At 38.4% G+C, this 27,428-nt stretch overlaps 1 protein-coding gene across 1 annotated transcript; it reads right to left on the bottom strand.

Moving 5' to 3' along the window:
• Positions 1-302: 302 nt before the first annotated feature.
• On the bottom strand, positions 303-26,983 carry CYTH2 (cytohesin 2). The gene is made up of 12 exons (XM_075190808.1): positions 26,741-26,983; positions 13,463-13,610; positions 12,860-12,926; positions 12,396-12,514; positions 12,031-12,111; positions 11,134-11,246; positions 7,025-7,173; positions 6,508-6,619; positions 3,816-3,892; positions 3,132-3,203; positions 2,869-3,023; positions 303-2,533 (listed from the first exon to the last, which is right to left on the bottom strand). Exons 1-12 carry the CDS (start codon positions 26,757-26,759, stop codon positions 2,425-2,427), a joined length of 1,221 nt encoding a protein of 406 aa, XP_075046909.1. The 5' UTR covers positions 26,760-26,983; the 3' UTR covers positions 303-2,424.
• Between the last annotated feature and the right edge of the window lie 445 nt (positions 26,984-27,428).

Raw genomic sequence — 27,428 nt, 5'->3', positions numbered from 1 at the left:
AAGAACTGCATCAGTTCCCAGAAGTACTCTGCATTTGCAAATCAGGATAAAAGTTTTAACAAAGAGGATGTAACAACCAATAGAAGATAAAGATCAGCATGAGTAGAGCGAGAGTGTGCTGCAAGTGAGCAAGCTGTCCAGTAGTGGGAGTGCAACACACTGATCATGTTTGCAAAGGTTACTGACAAGTTATCTTTTGAACCAGGGTTTACTTAAGTCACCCCAAAACAGAATTTTCTATTTAAGTAAAATTATCCTTTTAACTTTGCAAGCAATCAAGAATAAGTAAAAATGAATCACACTAAAGTTTGACAGTTTTTATTAACTCAAAGTTTGTGTACAATATAATATTAAATAGAAAAAAAAATTACAAACAAAAATCCAATCCAATGCCACCATATCTTACGAGAAGAGGCGGTATCCAATCCTGAATCATTTTCACAGTACTTGTTTTTGGGAGAAGGTAACAGACAGGCACAGTGCAGTAGGGAACAAGAGTCCATGACCCCACTTTGGCACAACAATTTACAAAACCTGCCAAACATATCACATTACAAAACGGAAACATGATTTAAAGTTAATGCCCCTTAGCTTACATATCCAAAAAGATGTGCTTTAAATTCCTCTCGATTGTCGCATTATCAAAACAAATGCGTGCATCATCAGTGTTTGCTTAATCAAGTGTAATCTTCTTTACCAAAAACTGTAGTGTTTTATTGCCCTATGAACATTGTGGCACAAAGTCTGAGGAGGCTTCAATATGTCCCCAAAGCGCCTTCTAACCATAAACACACACAAAGCAAAAGACTCCGCTTCTTGTGTTAAAAGTTTGTCTTGTGCTAAAGATCTCATTTAAAGCATGCAATTACTTTTACCCATTTCCAAACTGAAAAGTCATTATTGCATGTGCACAGTGGGACATCAAGCACTAAGCACTTATTTTTGTGCTCTATGGTCACAAGATGATATCGTCAAGGTGACACCTTATATACACAGTGGAGCAAGGAACAGCAAATTCAATGCCAAAAATATGGTATTTAAAACAAGACCAAACTTTGTGGATTAGCATTTACCCCTACATCAGTAGTTTTTCTAGGATCTCTGTAATCTGGCTCTTCACTCCACCACCATAGTATATGTATATTGTACTAGAATAATATATTCCAATAGGCAGAATTGCCTAAAACGTTATGTATTTTGTTGCAAAACTTTCCTCTACTTGATGCATCACTACCACAATATGGAATTTGCACTTAACTTCAAGTGTGAAAACGATAGGAGAAACATTTGCAGACTAGACAATAACTCAAAATGTCTGGGGGAAACAAATATGCACTCTTACAGCAGGTGAATGAGAAAATAGGAAACTAGTTAGATGGTTGACATTTTAAAGAAATAATATACAATGTTAACCAAAAACAGGATAAACTGCTAGTTTAGTTTGTAATTGGTTCCTTTTCTTGATTGAGGGAAACAAAGGTTTTTGAATTAACTGGCTGTTTTGTAACTTCTAGCAAACACCTAAAATACTCCCAGCAAACTGACAGAACATGCTGGGATTTGTGGTTCAGCAAAGACCTGTAAGAGCACATATTCTGGTTGATGGGTGAATTGGACATTTCTAGGTAACTAATAATTGCTTATGTGTCTACAAACAGGACTGGGAGTTTTGCATATTATTTAAATAGTACATTGTGTACTGTGGTTACCTGGAAGTAATCAGTTAAGAATTAAACAACTCTGGCGGACTCATATGGCTGTAAATGATCGGAGCAGTAACAGAATAATGCTCAATATAGACCAAAACCAGTCTGCTTTTCCAGAAGAGCCTATGTACCCTTAGAAAAAGCAATGCCAACCCTCATGTCATGATTATCAGTGGATGAAGTCACTCTAGAAATCCACGTGCAACCCATGGTGGGATCGGTCACATATCAATCTTGCAGGATTATCCAGCACCAAACAACAAGATCAATAGTGGTGAGTGCAACTGTTGAAATGTTGTATTTTTGGGAGGAATGGAATGTGGTTTACAGAACCAGTCGGGAGCTGGTTTTGTGCTGTGGTAATGAAAATGTTCTGGGTCGTATTGCTTTTTCATGCAGTTTTTTCACCACACAAGAAAAGGGGAAAAAAAAATAAAAATAATAAAGTCAGCAAACCAATGACAATCCTCTCAAAGTGTCCGTGGTCGCTGAACAAATACCTTGATCCTCTCTAGAGAACAAACTTGAAATGTTGGAGGCCAGATCAGTTCCAGCCATGAACTTTCAAGCAATTAGGCATCTGATGGAAACAATCTTCCTTGTGGTCACAGTACACAAGCCATGAAAGGCTGCAATCTTTACCATCCTCAATTGCAAAGGGAGTGCTTAGAAGTGGTTGTAAGCCAGAAGCTCAATGCTCAAATGTTAAGTGGGTCCTTTAAGACTGTTCTAGCTGCTCTTGCTGCATCTGTTGCTTTTTCTTGACGGAGATCCGTTTCTTCCGAGCAGCTAGCATTTCATAGAAGGGGTCCACACTCACTGCCGCTCTAAAGAGAGGAAGGCAAAAGCAAGATTATCAAGCATGGTGTCATATGAACAAGGCATTGTATGACCAATAGGTGCCAGTTTGAAATTTTCTATATGGAAAGCACTCAGACTTCTATGGAAAATATAATCCCACAATAGCAGCTGCAGACGCTTATACAGTTGTCTAGGTGCTGTGGAATAGTAAGTCCCACAATGGGACTTGCCGTGACCCATCAGGTGAAAAACAACCGGTTTCTTCCTTGTGCCCTACGTGATGAGACCACTGTCTTAGTCCAATTCTTGAATTAAAGTTTTTCAATAGACACTGAACTGTGTGTGCCGACAAAGGACTTACTTTATAGACTTGATCCATTCTTCCTTCTCTTCTGGGGTTGGAGCAGAAATTCGGTATACATTATGGTTGCCTTCCACTACTCTCCCATCAGCCTCTGTTTTGCAAGCTTTGATCAGCTGGCCTTTGTTGTTTGGAATATAGAGCTCAAAGCAGTTCTGCAATAGGGAAAAGCAGTAAATTCCGAGACTCGTAACATTAACATCTACATCATTGGACTTTTTTGCAGCCTTCAATCAAAACAGCACAAATGAGCAAAACCTTACAGGCTTCCTGGGATCTTCAACTTCTCGAATACTGAGGTTCTCCAATGGGATGATTCCTCGTGGCTCTTTATCCTGTGAAGGAATAAACACATTTTTGATACACTGTAATAACTGTCAGAGAACCATATACTGCTGAACAATTCTAAATGGAGTGTTCAGCAGTAAAAGCTTTTTCAAGCATTGCAATACAGATGTTTTTTACAATGTATTTTCCAGAATGTATACCACTTGTGTAAACTATACAGCCATGGAACCACAACAGGAACTCTGCATAAAACATAACTAGCATGCTGTACTTTAAAAGGCGTTGAGTTATGAATGGCAATGCCCAGTGGTCTAAGGGATCCAGGATCTCTATCCTACCTCATGAGAGGCATGCAGTAGCTCTGGGTTCAAACCACAGTGTTAGCTGCTTATTAACTGGGACAAGCTGTGTATCTACCCATGTAACCGGCACCAAAAAATAGATTGTAAACTCAACTTAGTATGGAAACAATTAAGGCATACAAAGGACTAGAATAGCGCACCACGCTCTACTCCAGCCCAAGTACATCTAGAATAGAGTTCTGGATGTACTTTGAAACCCACTGTTGCTTTATACAAATATGTACACAAACTGCCCTGCAGTTAGTTCCACACCAGAAAATAATTACGAGACATTAAAACAATAGCCAAAGTACTCACCGTAGTATATTCAAAATAATACAAACAGTTATCAGTCAAAATGAACCAGCGTCTCTTCCATGTTTTCACTCGACCACCTGCAAGATAATATGAGGGGAGGTTACGGGAGCTGGGGTTAGTATTTATACATGAGATAAATAACTGCAAGCCATGCCGTGATCTAAATATTTGGTGATTCACTCACTAGAAATCACAACATTGTCCACAAACAGCCACAAATAAAAACACCATGTGCAGTGAAATAAATTAATAATTTTGACTTTCCTCTATATTAAATGAACTGATGAGCTACAAGTAAAGACATGGAACAGACTTACTGTAATTGATTCATATTCCTAGGAGGAAGTGAATACATTATGAAAAACATACCATGCGAACTGCTCTTTTAGTCAATCGCTGTCAAGAATAAATTATGGTACTGATTTTTGGAATTAGTTCATAGGCAGCGAAAAGAAAAATGGCTTAACACTAAATAAGCACAGATAAAAAAAGGGAGCCATCACTAAAACTAAGCACAATTTAACTGAAATATGTGCTTTTGATACAGAGTTAAGATGAATGCAGCATATATTTGTGTTTTTCCTGGAATATGACTACACTAAGTGGCCTTTTGTTGCACTGTACACACAATGGGTGTTAAACCTGATGGTGATTGGCCACAGAATTTTTTCCCCCACCCATTTAGATTTTATTGTTTATGTTCCGACCCTGTGTTAGCACGCTTCCCTCTAATGTTACAGGCATATTAAAGAGCCACAATGGAGGCAGCCATTTGTTGGCTGAACAAATATTTATGTTAATGTAGCAGATTAATTTGTACCACAAGCTTTAGTTCCTAGTTAACTCATAGGCTGCAGTCTCATGATTATTGACTCAGCCTACAAAATGACTAACTGGTCTATAGTTTAGTTTAAAAAAAAAAAAAAGAAAAAAAAAAAAAAAGAGCCCGTTAGCACTATATTTTGGGGGAACAATGAGACAATCTATTCCGCATAGCCAAAAATATGGGTTTCAGGCTTTAAAATAAACCAGATAAACTTTAACCAAGTGCCCGCTTCATTTTGAGGCTGGTTACCAACTGGACAATGACTGTTTGACAAGTAGTGGTAACCTGTGCTTGCAGACACTCCACTGACCCCTGGCATTTATGTGTATTGAATGCAAGTAAACCGAGCAGGCAGCAGCAAAACGACACTGCTGTGTTACCACTGATATACATGCAGGTGCATTTTTAAATCAGTGGGCAAGGGGCCTAGAGGAGGGAAGGACCGATGACTTCAGCCAAACAAGGACGCCCCGAGTTTCACTGCTACACTAAAGCAGAAAGCCAGATGATCATAAAACTTGTTAGAAGTGTAGGGCAGCAGAATTCGATGTCATTTTGGAACAGGCAGACTTAGTTGGAATGATAGACCCCTTGATACACAGAAACAAAACAAGTGATCGCAACCCACTGATTGTTGTACAAAATGTGCACGGTTTGTCTACACATAAAACTACGATGATGGTAGAGTGAAACACTGAGCTCTACCTACCTCCTGGGAAGTTATTGTGAGCAGACGAAGAGCAAAGGTCATCAGCGGCGGGGCACACAAGGTACGGAAAACAAAGTATGGGAAAAAGACGAAGAAAGAGGTGCACATAACAAGGAAAGGGAGGGCGGGCAGGCAGGCGAGGAGAAAGAGAAAAGGAAAAATAAGTTACATAAACAAAAAGGTAGAAACCAAGGTTTATACACATCCTCTAGGCACAGTGCACTGTTAGCGCATTCAATACTAATTCTACACCTGGCAAAGCAAAATTTATCAAGAGCCATGTAAGGAAGAGAGCAGGCTAGACCTTTATCTTCCCCTCGTATTCTTTAAAAAATTATATATATAAAAATTCCCAAATATTTCATTACGGAAAAGGGATTTCTGCCACAAGCATACATGGTATTGAAACGTGGAAACTAGTTTCACGTTAGACAAAACAGAATTTGGAATAATGTGGCTCTGACTAGTGAATATTGGATGTTTATATGAACTATGTTCAGTTTTCTAAAGTAAAGATGGCATATGTAGAATAGCAGTCTAGGAATACTGGATACTTAAACATGTTTGTTTGAAATATTCTTTATAATGTTAGTGGTATTTTTACACAGATTTATCTCCAGAGAACATTTACATCTAACTCCAGATTCAAGTCTTGTCACTGTGTTTATACTGTCCACTAATAAAACAATAAAAGGCGTGTAACGACCAATACTGGCAATAACTATATACTTATAGATTGTAGCACGATTAATATGGTTTACTTTTGTGAAACCAATGTGGCTTTCTACTTGCTTCAACTTATACCGAATCCTTAATATCATTGTACATCTGTGCTATGTATTAACGAAATGTGTGTTAAAACAGCATGCTGGTGGCATACACTGAGGTTAGGAGTTTTTAACTTCGCTTACAGGGAAAATTTAGTGTTCATCATATTTGAAAAGTGTGTGACTAAGTTATTTTGCTTAGTGTGACCTTCAATGGTAAAGATGTGACCTTCAATGGTAAAGAATTGGAATGGTTCTTAACCAGGATTTCGTACTACATGGCTCCAGAGAGATGTGGCGGGACGGCAAAAGAGGAAGAGGAAAACACAGAAGAGTAGAGAGTTTGAAGATGAAGCGTACAATGCATTAAAACCTGGTGACATCTCTTACCCAGTTTAAGGAGCCAGCCTTCACGATCTGGGTTGAAGAAGGTGTGTGTAAGGTCATTGCCATCATCCTCCGGGATCTTAAATGGTTCATTCCTGATACTATCATACAGGTTCTGTAAAAGGTATTTTAAATACAACGGATAAAAACCATTAGGATTAATCTCACTGTGTAAGAGTATAAAACAAAAGAAAACACAACGTGCCTCTAAGGTCACCAATGAACAGATATGCTGCATTTTCATATATATTCATGAATATCTGTTCAAAACTGTAACCTACAGTTTATATGTGGCAGAAACCTAAACTTTAATCTTAAACTCTGCTGTTTCCTAACCTTAAAAGTTAAACTGACGCTTTAATAGAAAAATAATTTTAAAAAAAATGTCGAAGACAACATTGCACTTTCTGTGTCCCTCATCATAAAGGAACAAGGAAACGTAATACACCAAGCGAATGGTTTATGAAGAATATTTACAATTTTTAAAACTAAAGCAAGCCTACGGCCATCAGTTTCTCACCCGAAGTAGCTCTTCAGGAAGGTCACCTCCATCATTAATTCCCCTGTTCATAGAGAAGAATCTTTCGACACTGGGCTTGTCGCGAACATTGGGATTGTGTAGACTTGTGTTCAACATAATAACCGCAAAGGACAAGACATAGCATGTATCTGTGTACAGAACAAAAACAAAGGAGTTTGTGCAAAATAATTGTGCGTCACTTTCTTATTTAAGGCTAACACTACAAAAAAGATCCAAAATACCATTCCAGCCATTTGTCCTAGATATTGCACTTATGTTTTTTTTCCCCAAACTGTTTACCCATTTATCAGCCCTTCCCTTCTTTGACACTTGTATTGTATGCAAATGAGATGGGCAGGGTGTCAAAATCATCATCATTTATATAGCGCCACCAATTCCGCAGCACTGTACACAAAACTCACTCACATCAGTCCCTGCCCCATGGGAGTTTACAGTCTAAATTCCCTAACATACAGACAGACACACAGACTAGTGTCAATTTAATAGCAGCCAATTAACATACCAGTATGTTTTGGGAGTGTGGGAGGAAACCAGAGCACCCGGAGGAAACTCACGCAAACACGGTAAAGAACATACAAACTCCTCACAGATAAAGCCATGGTCAGGAATCAAACTCATTACCCCAGTGCCAAGAGGCAGAATTGCTAACCACTAAGCCACAATGCTGCCCCAAAAATCGCATTGTGCATCATTATAGTAGCATAAAGAGTAAAATGGCACATCACTGTAGCTTTAAGAAGAGAAATGGAAAAGTTGCTATTCATTGTCACATACAAAGGGAATAAACAAATCCTGTCCTATACCATAATATATAGGGGTTACGAAGACTGCTTGCAGAATGCATAGCTTCCTTATGTCCTTTTAAAACACCAATACATGAGTGAGACATTCTACACCAAACAGCAGCTTATAGACATAACCTACTGGCATGGGGTGGGATTAATGTAATTGGCAGTATAGTGGTGCTTGGGGAACACATAAAACAATTAAAAGCTATATAGATCACATAGCAGCTCAACAAAGCTCTAGGTTAATTTGTAAACTATGCAGATATATAGAAAATAGATACCCAACATGCATACCCCTGCATTAGGGTCAATGAAATAAAGAACATTTTTGACATCAGAGCATCTTTAAAGATTGCAATGTAGTTTGTATGAGGGTAACAGGTCTGCTCCATGACAGACTACAACGAATCAAGGACTATCTGTTCATAAAATGCTATGTACAGAATTGTATTGTAATGCATTAGGTACATGGTTATAATATGTGTGACAACTTGTTTAATTTAAATCTCATCTAGCATTGATGAATTTCTGAACAGATGATCTTTCGAAAGCAAGCAGAAAATGTTATGCAAATGAGAAAAAAAAAAAAAAGAAGATTACGTGCTCATCTAAAGAAATGAATTGCAAATCAACTGCAGAAACAACAACTAAATATAGACTTCAAGAAAAACATGATCAATGTATAAGAAATAAACGGTGCCTGTACATAGTACAGCCAAGGTGCCCGGTACATCCACTGAGCAGCTAGAGTTGTTCAGTGGAGCAGTGACCAATTAGGACACTTTTGGAGAGTGAAAAAGAAATGCATTTTTTTATTTTAACATTTTACAGAAAATAGGACTTTAGAAAAATTAATTGACAGTAAGTCGTTAAATAAGCCAACTATACAGCAGTTCAGATACCTAAAGTACAAATGTTTTTGCGTGGGTTTCCTCCCACACTCCAAAAGCATACTGATAGGTTGGCTGCTATCAAATTGACGTGTGTGTGTATGTGTGTGTGTTAGGGAATTTAGACTGTAAGCTCCAATGAAGTAGGGACTGATGTGAGCGAGATCTCTGTACAGCGCTGCGGAATTGGGGACACTATATAAATAGCTGATGATGCTAGCTAAACATCAGATTACACACATTTCAGGGATACAAAAAACACAAAACAAGATGCACCAACATAGTGTATTACATATATTAATAACTGACAAAAGTAAAACCATATACAGTTTTAAAAAATTTGTTTAGGCTTATCTATATATTCTGATAACAGGAAACGTAAAAGGCGGACTAGTTTGTACTACACTAAATGGGTGCCTCTTTTTTTTAATCCAAATCCTGAAAGACCCGAGAAGCATGGGCACAAGAGGAAGGTGACCAGAGTGCTAATAGCTCATTGACTTTTCTATGGCTTCCTATTTTGTGCTACATAACATCAGTGGGCTTATGTAATCAAGTTATATATGACTGAAATGATATGTTGCGTCACCTGTTATAATATACAAGTTATTAATATAGCAGAATAGTACTATTTATACGTAATCTAGCACCACTCCTTTTGTGTGTGTGTGTATATAATATATATATATATATATATATATATATATATATCTATCTTTGAAATGTCTAGTAGTGTATGTGTGTCAGCCAGCAGATGATGTGCCATTATAAGAAATGCTTGTTTGGCCCTCAGATCTGTGCACATTGTTAAACAGTGTTGTTGGACACTGCTGCCATCCTTTCTAGAGTACACATTGTCTACGCTATATAATGGAATGCCAGAGTAGTGTGTTGCGTTTCCACAGAGATGTCTCATACATTCTAAGACACCAGACTTAGAAGTAATTTGGGTGTTGGTTTACGTAGCTGTGAGACTAGTTTGCACTGATCAGGTTATTTAGGTGTAAGGTAGAATAACTGTGTCACTATGATCTGCTAGATAAAACGGGGACTGAGGAAGTACTTGGCAGACACTCGACATAATGGCCGTTTTAGGGTCCTGCAATAATTTGCTTAAAATGATAAAATAATTTTTATATGTAAATAAATATACATTGTACAGAACCAACCAGTGTTCTCTCCAGCACCTAATTCCCAGGTGCTACAACCAGCTGTTTTTACTTGCCACCCGGCTCTTGGAGCCCAACAGCGTCCTATTATAATATAAGAAACCATTGTTTCTCCTATCAGAACAGGCACTATGTGAGCACTACAGCCAGCAGTGTGTGTGTTAGACCATTGACCACCAGTCTGACCAATCCTGGCAGCTGTGGGCAATAACCTCCAACATTTTTCAATAATATTGCACAGTATTACAACTGCCCCCACCCGGCTGGCAAAATTTTCTGGGGAGAACACTGCCAACATTGGATTAAAAAGAATTGAATTCCCAACGCACTAGGGAATCAAACACTCAGACTATCTTCGTTCATATAATATGATTATTTTTTGACTGAGTTGGTGCACCCTATACATGTATTATTAGTTCATAAATTAACAAGTACAGAGAAGAGAATCATGTAACATAGGGGCACTCTATGATAATGGAGTATTTTAAAACTTACATTTTATTAGTTTTATTAAAATGATAATGAGTCCCAAAAATAGTGCCTGTGACACCAGTTGCGAAATAAAAAACAAAAAAATAGTGAAATAAACAAACATATAAATTTTAAAATGGCAGAGAACACCGCCAAGCCTCGCAGTGTAATGAGACAGCCAGAAAGTCTTCAATAAGATTTTATAATAAATGACAAAATGTTTTTAATAGCTGTCTATAAATCCAAAGGTATATGAAGGACCATTGAAGTTTTTTGGTCCTAAACGGGAGATGTCATAGATATATAATAAGACATCATTAACGGAGTAATGGTAGTATATACTACCATTACTCCGTTAATGATGTCTTATTATATATCTATGACATCTCCCGTTTAGGACCAAAAAACTTCAATGGTCCTTCATATACCTTTGGATTTATAGACAGCTATTAAAAACATTTTGTCATTTATTATAAAATCTTATTGAAGACTTTCTGGCTGTCTCATTACACTGCGAGGCTTGGCGGTGTTCTCTGCCATTTTAAAATTTATATGTTTGTTTATTTCACTATTTTTTTGTTTTTTATTTCGCAACTGGTGTCACAGGCACTATTTTTGGGACTCATTATCATTTTAATAAAACTAATAAAATGTAAGTTTTAAAATACTCCATTATCATAGAGTGCCCCTATGTTACATGATTCTCTTCTCTGTACTTGTTAATTTATCAACATTGGATTAAGCCTGTGGCTACTATTGAATTTCCATACCTGTAGACTGGAACACGCCAGGATTGCACATACAATATCTTTGAGCAAATGCCTCCATCATGCGGTCAATTTTCTGGGCCTCTCCTGGCAGACGGAAACTCCACAGAAACTGCCTACATGTCAGAGAGAAATAAAATGAGCCTCTACCAGTCATTACAGATGACAACGGGAATGTTGGCTTCATAACACGATAGGCCGTACACTTGAGAAGCCACCATTTGTATGTAATGAACAGCTTCCAGCTTTCTCTCACAGGATACAAATGTTAGATAAGGATCAATTCATAAATAGAATAAAAAACTCCTTCAAGCTCAGGTTTCAACTGCTATAATAAACAGCAAAACGGAAAATGTTCTAACGTGTTGATTTTATACAAATCATTTTGATAAACTTCAGCTTGTCACCAAGTGCAAAGCTAAAATTTACATAGGTATCCATAATATTTGTTTTTGACAGAAATACATAATGGATTGCATTTCAGAGACATGCAATAAATACTATATTTCCCTTTAATCTATACTGTCTGAAAACAAAAGGTACGGGGGAAAAAAAAAAAAACACCTCACAAAAGAAAACTGGTATGTGAAATACAATAAGGGTAGTCAAAAGCCTACCTCTGATACTGGCACTTGTAAGTAGGGAAAATACAAGAGTTATTTTTATGAATTGCATAATAAGTGAACAAACCTGTAATATTACATATCTAGTTTTAACATCACTATTTGTGCTACATTGCAACGGCTATTTTTACAGCTTCCTGAATAGACTTTTGCTTATTCTTGTGGTAAAACTGACCACTTCCTCTTTCCAGATTAGCTTTCCTGTTTCTTTGCACATACCCAAGAGAAAGAGGGGACGAGTGTGTGGTTTTTACATCAGACACACATTGCGACTGACCTGAGAGCTTGAACCAGGTTCAGGTCTGTGAACTCATGGAGGTCCACAAAAGCATGAAGAACAGCAATGTTGAAATCCTCTCTAGAAAACGTAGACAAGAAGGGGGAAGGAAATCGTTAACCAGTTCCACAAAATGTTTAATACATTTCAAAGTGAATCTGAGCGTCAACCAGATACACATTAAGTGGAAAACAGAATTCATTATAAACATCAAACACAAAATAGTATCAATCTTCATCAGCAAACATTCAATACATCTTCATCCATACAAATCCTTTTACTCAGCCGTTGGCCTTTGCAGCTAGACCTGCACTGCAGTAATCCACAGCCTAAAGCATGTAATGTGAAGTGTATTTCAGTGTTACCTCTCTCCCAGGTAGTCCCCAATAGCAGTCTTATTCAGCCCTTCCCCCTTGTACAGAAATCGTGCTATTTCCTCTGCTGTGTTTCTGAGCAGCTCATTCTCCTGAAGGAAAAGGATTCCCTGAAAACAAAAGGCAGAAACAATGTCTAGTTTCTTGGAAATATTAACAAGGACAGTAACAAATTTTAAACTGCTTATTTACCATGACATTAAATCCAGTATAGGTGGAGTGATATTATTGGAGACAAACTGTGCTAATTGGCGTGCCGAGTTAACTCAAGCACACAGCATTCACATACAAAAAGCGGCACATTATCTCCAGACCATCACACACTAAATCATTTCTAGGACATCAACTTGCTCCAATATATATTTGGAAAAAATTGCAGTAATATTCTCAATGTCAAATTAGATAACATAATATGATCACACCAACCAAATAGGATCAATAAAATGCATCTATACCTTTTTAGGATCCATATTAAACTTCTTTCTACCCATTCCTATTTTCCGATTTCTTTGCAGAGTTTTACTGTACAGAAAAAAAAAAGCAGCAATGTTAATTAATCACACTAAGCACTGAAATATATCATGGTATTAAACATTCTGTAATACTTTACAAAATTCGGCATCAATTTTATTTTATAGAGCCCCCTTTCACACATCTGTGGTGGTACACGGCTCCATTTTCTTGGCGACATACATGTAGACTGGTCTAGCCCTGTCTGCTTAAACTAGGACACAACATGAACAGCTATTTCTCAACAATAAGTTAGACCTAAGGTCCTATGTGCAAAGACACCTCAAGTCAATAATTTGCACTGAAAACCTACAAAAAAATAACACTACATTTAGACCGAAGGCTCATTTCAATTTATGTTTCATTCTGCAGCGTGGAAGAAAAATAACTTTCCCTCATTTGTAATTCTAAATGACACTTTACCTGCACACGCGCAAGTAAACAATACTCTACAGGCATATTGACATAAAAAAAAAAAAAAAAAAAAAAAAAGGTCTGACAAGTATGTCTACAAAGCTCCTACATCAAAGTTTATGACATAGACATACCTTCCTTCATTGGCCTCCAGGCCTTCCACCTCGTTCATGGCCTCACTCAGCTCATCGCGAAGCCTCTGGATCTCTTCCAGCAGTTCCTGTTTCCTGCGGCGGATGTTCTCCAGCTCAATACGTTCTTCTGGAGTCAGGTCAGCGGGGACTGGAGAGGAAGCAACAAAACAAACATTCTCAGCATCTATTACGGTGAGCAGTAAAAGTACTTCTGGTGAAAGCAAGATATATGTCTCCTTGACATGTTGCTGGACAGTCTTGTCATTCAATAATAGCACCAAGTTGTTCTACATTAACAAATATTTTTTCCATTACCAAACCAAAGCCATGAATTATTTTGTGGAACCTCTTCCATGACTGCAGATTTTATTTACTAGCGAAATTCAAAAGAACCAACGTTAACAGTTACAGTCAGGGATTTAGAAACAGTACCAAACACAATCTCGCACACAATAACTAGTGCTTTATTTGATACAAATATTTTGCAGCTGGCACTGACAACACAGAAGTCATTGTGTCTTTTCTTGTAAGCAGGAATAGGCTTTTATTGTAAAATTACCCTCAGTAATTAAAGGACATGGCTTTGTCATGGTATAATTTTCATCGTACAGCAATACAAAGTCCTATTTGATGATACTTTTTTTTTTTTCTTTCTGTTCATTGCATCCCAATATAATCCCCACTTCACACTCAACTGAAATCACCCTGGTTCTGGATTATAACACAGCGTACCAGTGTACTTCCTGAGCACAAGAGCGCAAATATATTCGACAACCACCTTATAACCCTCACAGTGCAAGCCCTTGTGCATACAAGTAGGAATAGACACTCTCTTTAAAGTAATCACTTTTGAAATGTACATGGACAGATAAAACTAGGTTCTTTCTATCATATTGTAGACACAGAGTTGGTGGTCCATTCACAGTATCTTTATGAACTACAATTGCTTTTTTATGTATTTAACATTGTGCATTTGAACAGGGATACATTAAATATACTGGATTGCATTGCACAGGATATAAAACGTTTGTATCAACTTCTTCACACTTTGTGCTACAAACAAAAGAAAACCAACAGACACAATGTTGTCTATACCAGATATAGGGTCCATAACCACTTATGCAGTTATGCACATTTTCCTGCATGTTAAACACATGAAACCTGATAAAACAACACTGTTCAATAATAAATCAATGGGGGGGTTCAATTCCCCCCAAAGTAGCGCTGTGATAACTCTATTACCATTATTATAGTAAATTTAACCTGGCTTTCTGCTCGCAGCTCAGTGAGCTGCAAGAAAAGAGCCGGCATTGAAACTACTGTAACAACTGTATTTAAGTGCACTATTACCATAACGCTAATAGTGCGTAGGCCGTGATACTTTTTACAGCAATGGGGCCAACTGAATTCCCCCCAATGTGCCAATTTACAGGGTTCACTGTCCTTACAGCACGAAAGCTAGTTTTATAAATGTATTCAGCATCTGCCTGTGTTAGGTTTGGTACACACTGGAGGTTTTTCAGCCTTTATCGGGCCAATCACCCGATAAATGACCGCTCATTCACATATTGCGTTAGTGTGTATACTTACACGATGAACAATAGTCAATCCGAAGTGCAGATTATCGTTTCATTTGGTTGATTGTACCATTTAATAATCTCTGATCATGTAGTGTGTATGCACTCACGATATCGATCTCCATAGATTTTACAGTGTCATGTTCTTTTTAGCCGATGCGGGCAATAAACATGTCCTGATGACTAAATGTAGAGCGTGCTATAGATGGAATAATTTGTTAGTTCTGAAGCTAGGTACACACTAGTTTTCATCCAATAATCGGCTAAATCAGCCGACATACGACCGCTCGTTCAAAAGTCGGGTCAGTGTGTGCAGTGACACGATGGTCGAAAGTCTGCCCAAATGGACGATTATCGCCTCATTTGGTCGGTCGTACCGTTTAATATTTTCAGTCCAATCTCGTTACCGTTGTGTAGTGTATATAAACTTCCGACCGATCCATAACAGTGAGTACGAAAATTAGTCATTGCTCACGACAACATGGCTGTAAAAAGTCGCTAAAGGGACGTCTGCTCTTCCCTTTATCGTCCTAAACAAAGCTAGTGTGTATGCAGTCCATGGACCGAGCGATCGGAACATCGATCCCATCTAAAATCGATCGGCATAAAAAGCTGGTGGAAAATTCTGTAGTGTGTACCTAGCTTGAGACTGAATATTTTGTTTCAGAGTCACAGAAAGTAACGAAATTCGTTATGACATGTGGATAGCTATAACAAGTTGATTAATCAGTGTGGCACATATTGTGCTGTCATTCTCTAAATGACTATAGGAGCAGATGAAGAGCACAGATCTGAAGATAAATTGTGTGCACTGTGTATGCATGAATCGCCCGACCGGTTGGACATTCAGTCAATGTACAATTGTAGAATTTTACGTCCAGTCTGTTATCTTCAGTGTGTACCTAACCTTACACTGTATTACAGAACACACAACGCAAGTGGGTATGAGTAAATAGATGAATAGATCTCCAAATGATACCGTGCACCAGCACACATTGCTATTCTAAACCTAAATCTAAGCAGACAGAATTAAAAACATTTTCTTCAACATTCTTTTTAAAAATAATATATACTCAGACGTACAGTACAATTGTTGGTGGCGCTGGAATGTCGTCACATCCAAAGATGTCCCTGCAGATAACCCTTAGAAAAGCAATGCTTAGAAATATTGGATTTTTAAAAAAAAGTAACAATCTTCTAAATGGTGGAAATAGACCATCACTGGGGTAAGCACCACCCACAGGAGCAAGGCACTTGAAGGAAGTACCCTCCTGTCGCCAGTTTACCAAGTCCAGCCAGACGGCTCATTCAGAAAATGTGTATTGCTTTCCCAAATAATTTTAATAATGATACAGACTCAATAAAGTACTGTGGCATATATGGTGGAAACTACATAACATCTTATTCTGCTATTTGAGTATTTTTTGCATTTTGTGAACTAAAACCTAAAGGCAGATGCAACAGAGGAAAAAAGACCATGTTGCCTCATTTTAATATTGAAATTAGGGGTCATATTCAGGTTAATTTATTGTAATTCGTTTTTGCTACTTTTCAGTGAATGCTGCAGTGTTAAATGTCACTTTAATATACAGCTTGGACAGCAAGTATTTATCTTCAGTCCCAGCTGTGGTGGAATGGCAAAATTGCTGTGGATATATTGATCTCTTTATTGGTTAATCTATGCGTGTATTATGCAGCACAATGACTTTTCTGATTGCTTGGAGAGAAGGTCTTCATCAGCTACACCCATTGTAACATGAACACCTGCTACTGCCCCAGCTTTGGTCTTGTTTTATGTACCCAAGACCAAATATTATACATTTGCAAGAACGAAGTCCAATGGTGCTTTTTTAGTAGGATAGTGGAAAAATATAATAAAAAAAATTGCATATATATGAAGAAGCTAGAGAAAGCAGGCCAGTAAGCCTTACATTTTTAAACATGCCAATTTCCTGTGGACAACAATTGCAACAGCAGTTTATCACCTTGAAAGTATTGTTACTTATGAGTCATGCTCCGTTCGTGTAAAAAAAACGTGACACCTGAGTTTGTGCAAGTGTGATAAAAGTGCTCAAAAAAAAAAAAAAAAAAAAAGTGTTACTTAGAGCAATAAATAACAGATTAGTTTTTGTTTTTTTCTACTACAATTTACAAAATCTGAACTATCCATATATTTAAAGTGTTAAATATAGCTAAACGAACACCAGCTTTTTTCATAGACATTACAAATGGGTACTCATCTGGGCTTCATAAGAACAGTGCACCACTAACACAATGGATGTCAGGATATGGCTGCTCTGCTGCTATCAGTCACACAAAGCATGTAAAGCTGGGTTTTTCACCCGATTATCAGGCCAATCACACCATAAACTACTGCTAGGTCCGATATCGCATGTTTTATTGTTCCAAAGCTCATTGTATCGTTTGATTTGATAAACAGACTAAAAATCACTATAAACAATGGAACGATGTCGGGCAAATTCTGCAGTGTGTATACACTCACGAACAGCAGTGTAGGCAGATCTCCATAGAGTTTACAGTCACTTTCATTTCAGCTGATGGTTATGACGGATGAAGAGCACAGATCTGAAGGTAAATCTTGTAAAACGTGTATAGTGTGTACACATGAATTGCCATGCTTTCAGTCATTGGTAAAATAGTATTCCCATCTGGAAACAAATTCTGTAGTGTGTACCCAGCCTTACTCCATAATGTGAGCACAAACTACATAGTACCAGTAAAACACAACACTGACATGCAATGGTATACAGGTATGGGATCCATTACCTAGAACGTTTAGGATTTTCCAGAAGCTGGAGCACAAAGCTTAAAATATATATAATATTTCATTTAAAACTGAAGCCTATATTTTTCCCCACACTGCCCATGGCATTCTACTCCTAATTATTTTGTTCCTGGTTCCATAATCACTGCGGTTTTCTCATTTCAATATGAAAGCTTATGTATGGATGTCACAAGACCCCAGGGGCCAGTGGTGGAACTACCATTGGTGCACCGGGGCCCAGGCAGATAACGGGGCCCTGCTGCACATGGAACTAGCAAGCTGTGGGTCCCCGATTCCCTCCTCCCTGCATCGGGGCCCACAGCTCACTAGTTCCGTCTCTGCCAGGGGAGATCTACTGTCTACGAGACATCTCCTGCCTGCTAGCACTATTGGATTCATGAGAACTGGAATAAGCAGCCTTAATAGATCCAGTTATATACTGAATATTTTACTGCTGGCAAAAAAGGAAGATCCATCCAACAAATAGGTGCTTCGCCCAAGTGAATAACACACACACACACACACACACACACACACACACACACACACACACACACATATTGTAATTTCTTCTGTGGATTCATATGGTCACAAGATGGAGAATATACACTTGGAATGAGCATTGAAGCTTGCCTTACAAAACAAGTATAAAGCTATAGAACATAGCACACACAAAGCTGAGAAACCATGCAGGCCTTCAATAGTTTTAATGCTAATCACAAAGGGGTACAATATTTCAGCACAGATGCCAAGCTGCTGACCGTTTATCCCGCTCACATTTGGAAAACAAGGGAACTGTATAAGGGAACTCATTGTTACAAACATGTTTAATGCGTTAGCAAAAAAGTCAAAATGCAAATTAGCCGTGGCCTGGAACACTTCAAATACCAGTCTAATAAATGCCTTTCACAAAGCCATCTTTAGAAAACTGTAAACCGATTTTTCGGGCTAAAATGCTTATGTGATTTAGGGAGTAATACTGGAAACCTGGCAAAAGCTTGTGAACTGGTGACAGGATAAGTTTGGTATTTAGAGCTTATTTCCCGTCTTGCCATTAGAGCCTTCACAGACCAGAAGTGAGATCTGCCTTGTTATGCTGGCCATCAAGACATAAACAGCAGCACCCAATTGCTTGTCCCATCAATATCTACATCTGCTGTACAATCAGAGTTTACATTTTCCTTCAAGACTAGTGACTAAACTTATTCCATCTAAAATAGTATTTTTAGTTTTTTCAAATAAATACTTTATTTCATATAGATTGTAAGCGTGCGAGCAGGGCCCTCTTACCTCTCCGTATGTATTACACAGTATTGTTTATTACGGTTTGTCCCCAATTGTAAAGCTCTACAGAATTTGCTGGTGCTATATAAATGATGATGATTTCACTGCACCAGATGCACTGGCGTCAAATAACAAATCAGAGCCATGACCAGTATAACAGGAAATGGAGCTGTAGAAAAATAAGAGGCTGTAGTTACACATTTTCTGACAGCACCATAAACTGTCTATGAGAACAAGGTTTGGAGCCATTTTTATTAGTATCTGGTAACTCATCAACCACTCAGTGTGAGCAACACAAAACAATATTCAGAGAGTTTTTAAAAAGTCATTGCAGGGGTTTTTAATGGGACCCTTTGATAATTAAATAATAAAACTTGGTTGTGATCAAAATTTGACACATTTCTACTCTTTAGAAGCAGGAAATAAATACAGGACATACAATACATTGCTTTATATCCGGAGCTTATCTGGGGTGGGCCACCTCTATGGGCCATATCATAATTCTATGCACAGTTGACTGTAACAAGCCATTCATTGTACAGTGCTACATATGTTGGTGCTAAAAGGATGTTAAAATGCAAATAAAGTCCTAAACACATAGAAGAGGTGTCTACTTATCAACCATAATCAACATATGTTAAACAAGGCAAATACAGGAGAATATACTCAATTTCTGAATAAGGTTCACACTATTTTGCAAAAAAAAAAAAATAAGAACACAAGGCCTACACAACAGATATTGGGGAACATTTAAAAAAGATGGCACAAAGAGAAAATTAGTGTTGCCAATAACAGACATTTGCTTTCAAGTCCTCAAGTAGGCTATTATTTTATTATTATCATTTATTTGTTAGGCGCCAAAAGGTTTCCACAGCGCCGTACACAGTACAAACAGTAGACCATACAGGGTGACATAGTACAGAACAATAAACACAAAGTACCAATACTTCAGAAACTCCGGGCAGACATGTGGGTAAAGATGGACAGGTATGGAGACAGGAGGGGAGAGGGGCCCTGCTCATACAAGCTCACATCCTAAGGGAGGGTGAACAAACAGGCACAAAAGGGAGCCATTAAAGTAAGGGAGAGAAAGGCGGGACTGGGGGAAAGAGGGGAGAACGAGAGAAGGAGGTTAGCGAAGTAGCAAGAAAGTAGGGTTAAGTGGATGATTGGTAGGCTTTGAGGAACAGGTGATTTTTAAGTGCTCATTTGAAGGAGCACAGACTGGGTGAGAGACGGATGAAGCGAGAGAGGTCGTTCCGGTGCCGGGGAGCAGCACAGGAGAAGTCCTGGATTCTGGAGTGGGAAGAGGTAATCAGAGTGGAAGAGAGGCGGCGGTCGTTGGCCGAGCGCAGGGAGCGGGCAGGGGTGTGAATGGAGAGGAGGTTAGAGATATAGGGGGCAGTAGACAGGGAGAGCTTTGTAAGTGGTGGTAAGGAGTTTGAAAAGGATCCTTTAGGGAAAGGGGAGCCAGTGTAAGGCATGACAGAGAGGGGAGGCAGAGGAGGAGCGGCATGAGAGAAAGATTAGTCGGGCAGCCGCGTTGAGAACAGAAGGGGGGCGTGGTAGGAGAGGGGGAGGCCAGTGAGAAGATTACATGCTAGAAAAAGGACATGTTATATTGTATTGATTCATCCAAATGGGCAGTGCTATATACTCCTTATTCACAAATGTCCCCCATTTTTATCTTTCTTTAATTAGTTACTCCATGGGACTGTGCCAGGAATATTTTATTTTTACATCCGTGACAAATGACAAATAAGTCATCAAAAATACCTTATCTATGTGTTAAGTTTATGGAGAACAAGAAATTAAATTTATTTTTTTCTTGCAAGAAAGTGATCCCTCTACATATGGAGAATGAACTGCAACTCACACGGAGAGCTTCCCAAAGTATATGTAAGAGCAGCAGATGTTCTCAGTCTGAATCATGTTAGTGAGGAGTGGCTGCAGGAAAGTCTTCTTCTGGCAATGGAAGCACAGAATGTCTGGGAAGGATGTAGACAGGAAGCGCAAGGAAACTGGCTCACAAGAATACAAGAACTACTTGAAAATGAGTCAATAAATCTCAGAGTAGGTTATGGGAAAAAAAGTCTTGCCAGATTAATGCAAGAAAAAAAAAAAAGAAAAAGAAATAAAAAGGAAAAAAAAACAACAATATTTTGTTTGGGTTTACCAATCAATGCTTCAATCAGTCTTTTGGGTAAAACATACCAGTGTAATCCTTAGAACTGAAGGGCAGAGTATAACAATGTTTCTTACATCATATGGTACATTATGTGAGATTTATGACAAGGTAAACATTAACTTTATATTATAACAGCACAGTTTAAATACAGAACATTTTAAAGATCTTTTGTTGATGTAAATATGGGTGCCCCTACGCAAAGCTTTAAACCTTTCTAAACATAAAAAAGGACATCACAAGCCAAAAATAAATAAATAAAATTGGAACCAGAACATACAACAAAATGACAAAACATCATTAAATAAAAACAAACAAATGTATATAAACCAGACACCTTATAAAGATATTTGTTAATAAAAAGTTGCCTCTTCGTCCATGTTTAATTACAGTGCATTTACACAATTTATGTAGCAAGTTATTAGAGACTGGATTGTGATATCGTCTCACAAGTGTTCACAAACCCAATGTTGTAATAGGGAGTTCCTTATTACATACTTCTCCATAAAAGGTTATGTGCAACCCCTTGGAAAGGCCCTTGAGAATATTATAGCACTCACTGCTCTTCTTTACAAAGTGGAAAGGGCACTCCCACTATTAAAATATATGTAATCAATTAAGATAGTGGAGTATTAGGTGCATCAATATGAGAGGAGACCACCAGTGGAAACACACCACTCTGATAAACTAACTTGCGGCTTTGCCCGGCGGTATTTCCCCCTCATTCGTCTGCTGTGCTAGTGCTGTACCTCAGGAGTGGTATATTGTAATTGGGGCCTTTTTATACACCCATGTCTCTGAAAACATAAAAGGTCCCTTCGTTACCCAGCAACACATTCTATTGTTAGAAATCATTTAGTGATTAAACCATGCAAGCTAGGCATATGCAATATACCTAGTCCCATAGTAAGAACGAGCTAACAGAAAGAGTCAGGTCTAATTTTTTCTTAAATGCGTCTCTTCTTTTGGATATTTATTGTGATATATTGTTAGCGCAATACATTCAATACACTTATCCTGGTGGAATTCTGCTTGGCATGGTCAACTACAGGTAGGAAAATATTTTAAATATGGCTAATCCACACCAATGCTTTTTCCACCATCAGTGCAGGAAGCATTGGAGTGGAAAGAGCAGAAAAAATAAATGCAAACATTTGTTTTTAATATATTTATGCTACCACCTACTCCAATTCGCATGTGCACACCCAAAAAGGCATCACTGTGGACCTAGCTTAACGCAGCCACACAAATGCCATTACATTTGGCCAAGTGAGCAGGACACACATTATTGGATCTAACTACCCAATCAAATTGTGATCAGCTTTGATCAAAAGAATTCTGAATGACCCGTAATTACATCAGTGCAAGTGCATAGGGAAGGGAGAATTTGAAGGGGACTGAAGGACTCCTCTGGGTGCGGTTCCACATAAGCAAATATGCGGCTAGGTTAATATGCTGATAATGCTGGACATACAAGTCACATAAGGGGAGACTAAAATTATCCTGCGGTTTACGAGCACATGTCCAATATGAAACAATGCAATAGTAATATATTACATGTATAAATCACTATTCCATTCAGAGATCTATTCTAACTGCTAAAGATTTTGTGACATTTTAACAGAAGAATGTGAAAAAATAAATAAATGAAGCAATCTGTGGAAGAGATACATTAGTCTGATTTTCTGCAATATTGTACAACTGTGGCTATTTCAACAAAAAAAAAACCTTTGTTCACACAATGATGCTAGTCAATTCCATTGACTACAACAAGTACTATGTAAGGTATATACAATTAACTATTTAAACTGTGTGAATTGCTCATACTGAAATGCAGACAGCAGTAAACAAAAAAGTAAAAATATAAAACAAACAAAAAAAAACAGGTTTCTTCCCACCACTTTATCACCCTGGTTGACCCAAACTATGGGTTAAATCAAAATACGACTTAAGCTCTTTTCTAATGGAGCTTTACTTGGCATAGTATGTATTAGTTAAAGCACTTAGCACAGCATTATTCAACCCAAAGTATCAAATCCAGTGGGTTTTATGAGCAACGAACAGAACAAAACATGTATGTCCTAAGCCTTTCAGCCCTTTTTAAAATGTAATTCACAAGTAGTAATCATGACTTGAAGAAAACGACAACCTCTGTAGCTATTGGACATAATTATATAGAATTAAGGAAAAGTGGAAAAAAAAAGCATTTTAAAAACTAGAGAAAATACTACTGAAGGTCAGTTTCTAGATTTGAAGTAACTCCGATACCAGAGTCCAGACATTCATCCAGCCATGTTGCCGTCTTGTCTCAGTAATTCTACTTTTAATTTTAGGTAATATTACTTTAGCTCTCAATTTTACTACTTACCTACAGTAAACAAAAAAAGAAAATGAAACTGCACAGGCGGTGCCTAAATAGACTGTGCCTGTATTCTGGAGCAGATCTAACATATAGTGGATGATCAATAAAGATCAGCAAATGCCTCAATACAAAATACCATTGTATTTTGTATTAGGCGCCACCTGCACAGTTCCATTTCCTTTTTTGTTTCTTGTATGGTAATAGTGAAGGATTGACACTTCTTTCTTTGAACTGCTGCATTGGCACCTAGAAGTTATATGTAAACACACCCAATATTGATAATTTAGCACCAGAGACTTAGGTTTTGTGTTCTTCCCTACAGTGCAGAAAAGTAATCCATGCATACACTTGTTTGAAATAATCTCATCAAGAATAGATCGAGGTGTTATTGGTAACAGACATTAATGGTCAATACAGATAACTTTCATGGGGACTTTTTTAGCCCAGACTGTACACAGGTCACGCAGTCACCCACTAAGGTCAGAGAAGGGGAAGTTTCACAAACAGCAAAGGAAGGGGTTCTTTACAGTAAGGGGTTCTTTACAGTAAGGGCAGTCAAAATATGAAATTCACTGCCAGGGAATATTGTGATGGCAGATCCCTCTACTGTAGGTATTTTGGAAAGAGATACCTTTCTTAATCAAATATTGAAAATGGAGCAGATTTCATGCCGTTTACCAAGAAAGGAGATTCGTCTTTGCTTAGTGTCATCAACCACTAAAGAACAGAATCACACCTCAGACTGCCCAGCGTAAAAAGTCTAAGTGGAAACAGCAGAACTCATGTAAATGTACCTCAACCTTGTTTTAGTGTCGAACAACTTGAAAAATTATAGGAAATAACTACTGCATGTCATTTAAACACTTGCAAATCGTGTGACTAAGAGTAATGATCCTCCACGTTATTAATTTAATATAATATTATATCCCTGATACTTTTAGATTCTTAAAACATTATACTTGCATTTTAGTAATTTTATTTAAAAAAAGTGAGCATTATAATGTTCGAAAATTCTACCATATGAAAATGCAGTTATATAGGATGTGGTATCTATTACTGAATTTGTAACTCAGTTAAAATTAAAAACCATCTATAATTTACGGTCACTAATTATATGGTGTTGGTGAAGGGAAGGAATATGGAACATGAAGCCAGTAGAGGTAGAAAAGGTCTTGCGAGATAGATGAATTAAACAAAATGGGAGCAATACAGAGGGAGAACAAGTCTGTGGAGGTGGAAAGTGTGACAGCAAAGTGGAGAGATGGCCACAAAGATTAGAGGTCCAGGACATTTTTTCTCAGGGGAGAAAACCCCCAATCTGTATATAGATTTGTGGATAGTATTTTACCAGGAGGTAAGATATTGAAAGTGACCTCTTGTTTTAATCAAGTATGTCCTGGATAGATCAATATCACTGATGTGGGGAAAGGACATAGTACAGTGCATGGGAGGTAATAGGACCCACAGCTCTACTAGTTACAGGGACAGAAGACGAGAGGACTGAAAGTTTCTTTTTTAAGGGGACATATACTTCCACTTTTTTTCTAGTTAGCCATTTTAGTTAATTATTTGCTTTTTTTTCCTCTTTTTTTTTTTTATACAGTGGTTGCACATAATCAGATTCTGACTCTCTTATGACATGTTCTTATGTGCCCAAGCGCTCTATGTTCAACAATAAATAAGTCACTGTTTTAGCAATGACTACATTATTTTGCAATATCTATTTTATGAAGCCTCGGGGGACATTATGCATTGAAGCAATGTTCTAATTGATCTAACTGTATACAGCTGCACCTTTTTTTCTCCTCTTTATGCAGTATATAACGGAATACCACAAGGAAATTGTAAAATAAGATTGGAATATAAACTCTGCTCAATAAGCTTTTGGTATTTGTCTAGAATGCTCGGGCTCTGGATGATACCAGTCTACTAAACATTGCTTTATAAAAAATATAAAAAAAAAAGGGATTTTGTGGGACCCTTATCACAGAAACATTCAATAAAAGAAAAGGACAATGATTTCAAACATTAATGTTTTAGCACACACTGCAAGAGAGAGATGAACTGATACACAATTTAAGAACTGCATGTATTGTTTGCCATTTTATGATATTTCTAAAGCTGGGTACACACTACAGAAATTTTGATCAACTTTTTATGCCGAGCAATTTTACATGCGATCGATGGTCCGATCGCTCGGTCCATGGACTGCATACACACTAGCCTGGTTTAGGACGATAAAGGGAAGAGCGGACGTCCCTTTAGCGACTTTTTACAGCCATGTTGTCGTGAGCAATGACTGTAATTTTCGTACTCACTGTTGTGGATCGGTCGGAAGTTTATACACACTACACAGCGGAAACGAGATTGGAACGAAAATATTAAACGGTACGACCGACCAAATGAGGAGACAATCATCCATTTGGGCAGACTATCGACCATCGTGTTACTACACACACTGACCCGACCTTTGAACGAGCGGTCGTATGTCGGCTGATTGAGCCGATTACTGGACGAAAACAGTGTAGTGTGTACCCAGCTTTACCATTATTGGGTGTTGAGAGTGTCAGAAACATAACATTAGGATGCCAGTGGCCTTCCAACTGACATGGAACTACAAGCCCCAGGATGCCTGCTAAGCAGAAGGAAGGGTTACATGCTGACTCAGTGACATTATGGTTAATGTTCAAAAGACTTTACCTTTAAACCTCCCCCTATCTTTACACAAGAAAAGCTACTTCCCTGTATAAGGTGAGGGAGAGATCCCAATCTCAACCACTGCATACTGGTTTAAGAAAGGAGATCAGCACTGCAGCCCGTGCATCTCCCAACATGAAAGTGACTGCAGGGTAGAGCAGCCCCCCCTCTCACACAGCGTACATGGAATGGTCTCCATACATGCTGCTTCCCATGCACAATAGTACTGCTCCCCCCACCCAGGAATACATGGAGCATCCCGTCCTTTCCCTGCTGACGTCTATCTCCCAGTAAGGCCCATTAAGCACTAAGGGAGACCCCAGTCATTTATAATACACGTTGGTGGCAGTGACTATGGCCCTGGCCATAGAAGCCTCAGAGCACTTACTGTAAATGGTGTCTTCCATGTTCAGGGAGGAGGCGGCGGTCTGGAGACTCGCTTGACCGGAAATAATGAATTCACGTCAGTTATCTCCCCCCCCCCTCAGCTCGGTTCCCCCTCCAGACAAACGACGGAGCTAAACCTCCTTCCCACTGCTCTCCAACCGGTTCGCGTACATCGGCAATCCGCCCAGATGCCAGTCTCATCCTAAAGCCCACCCACTGCTTCCATGGCAGCAAGCCGCACAACCCCGCCCACTGCGGCCAACCGACAGCGGCCACCACCAATCGAGTCTCGATTCTGGGTACGGGCTGGGTCAAATGTGGGCGGGACTACAGAGCCTCTGTTTCGAGGACGTCCGTTTCTTCTTGATGGACAAGCGGTTAGCCCTATCGCCTTCTCGGTCTGCTGATCGAAGGCGGGAGCACAGCCTTAATGGAAGGTTACGAACCAATAGAATCCGCTGATAAGTGCGTAGCTAAGCCAAATAGACGTTGGTAGGGACGGGGAATCTGAGGAGATATGTAAAAGGAAATGCTGATGGGATTTGTCATAAATTCTTTAGTTTTGCAACATTGTGTACTGCAAATAAACACAAAGTACAAAATAGCTGTACTTCCCATATTTCATGAGATTCATGTATTACAGATATATCTTGCAAGTACTATTATCTTAGACAAAAGTCAACTTATAA

Source organism: Mixophyes fleayi, chromosome 11 (genome assembly GCF_038048845.1).
Source record: "Mixophyes fleayi isolate aMixFle1 chromosome 11, aMixFle1.hap1, whole genome shotgun sequence".
In the NCBI taxonomy this organism is placed as follows: domain Eukaryota; kingdom Metazoa; phylum Chordata; class Amphibia; order Anura; family Limnodynastidae; genus Mixophyes; species Mixophyes fleayi.
This window is presented reverse-complemented; position numbering and strand designations above follow the sequence as displayed.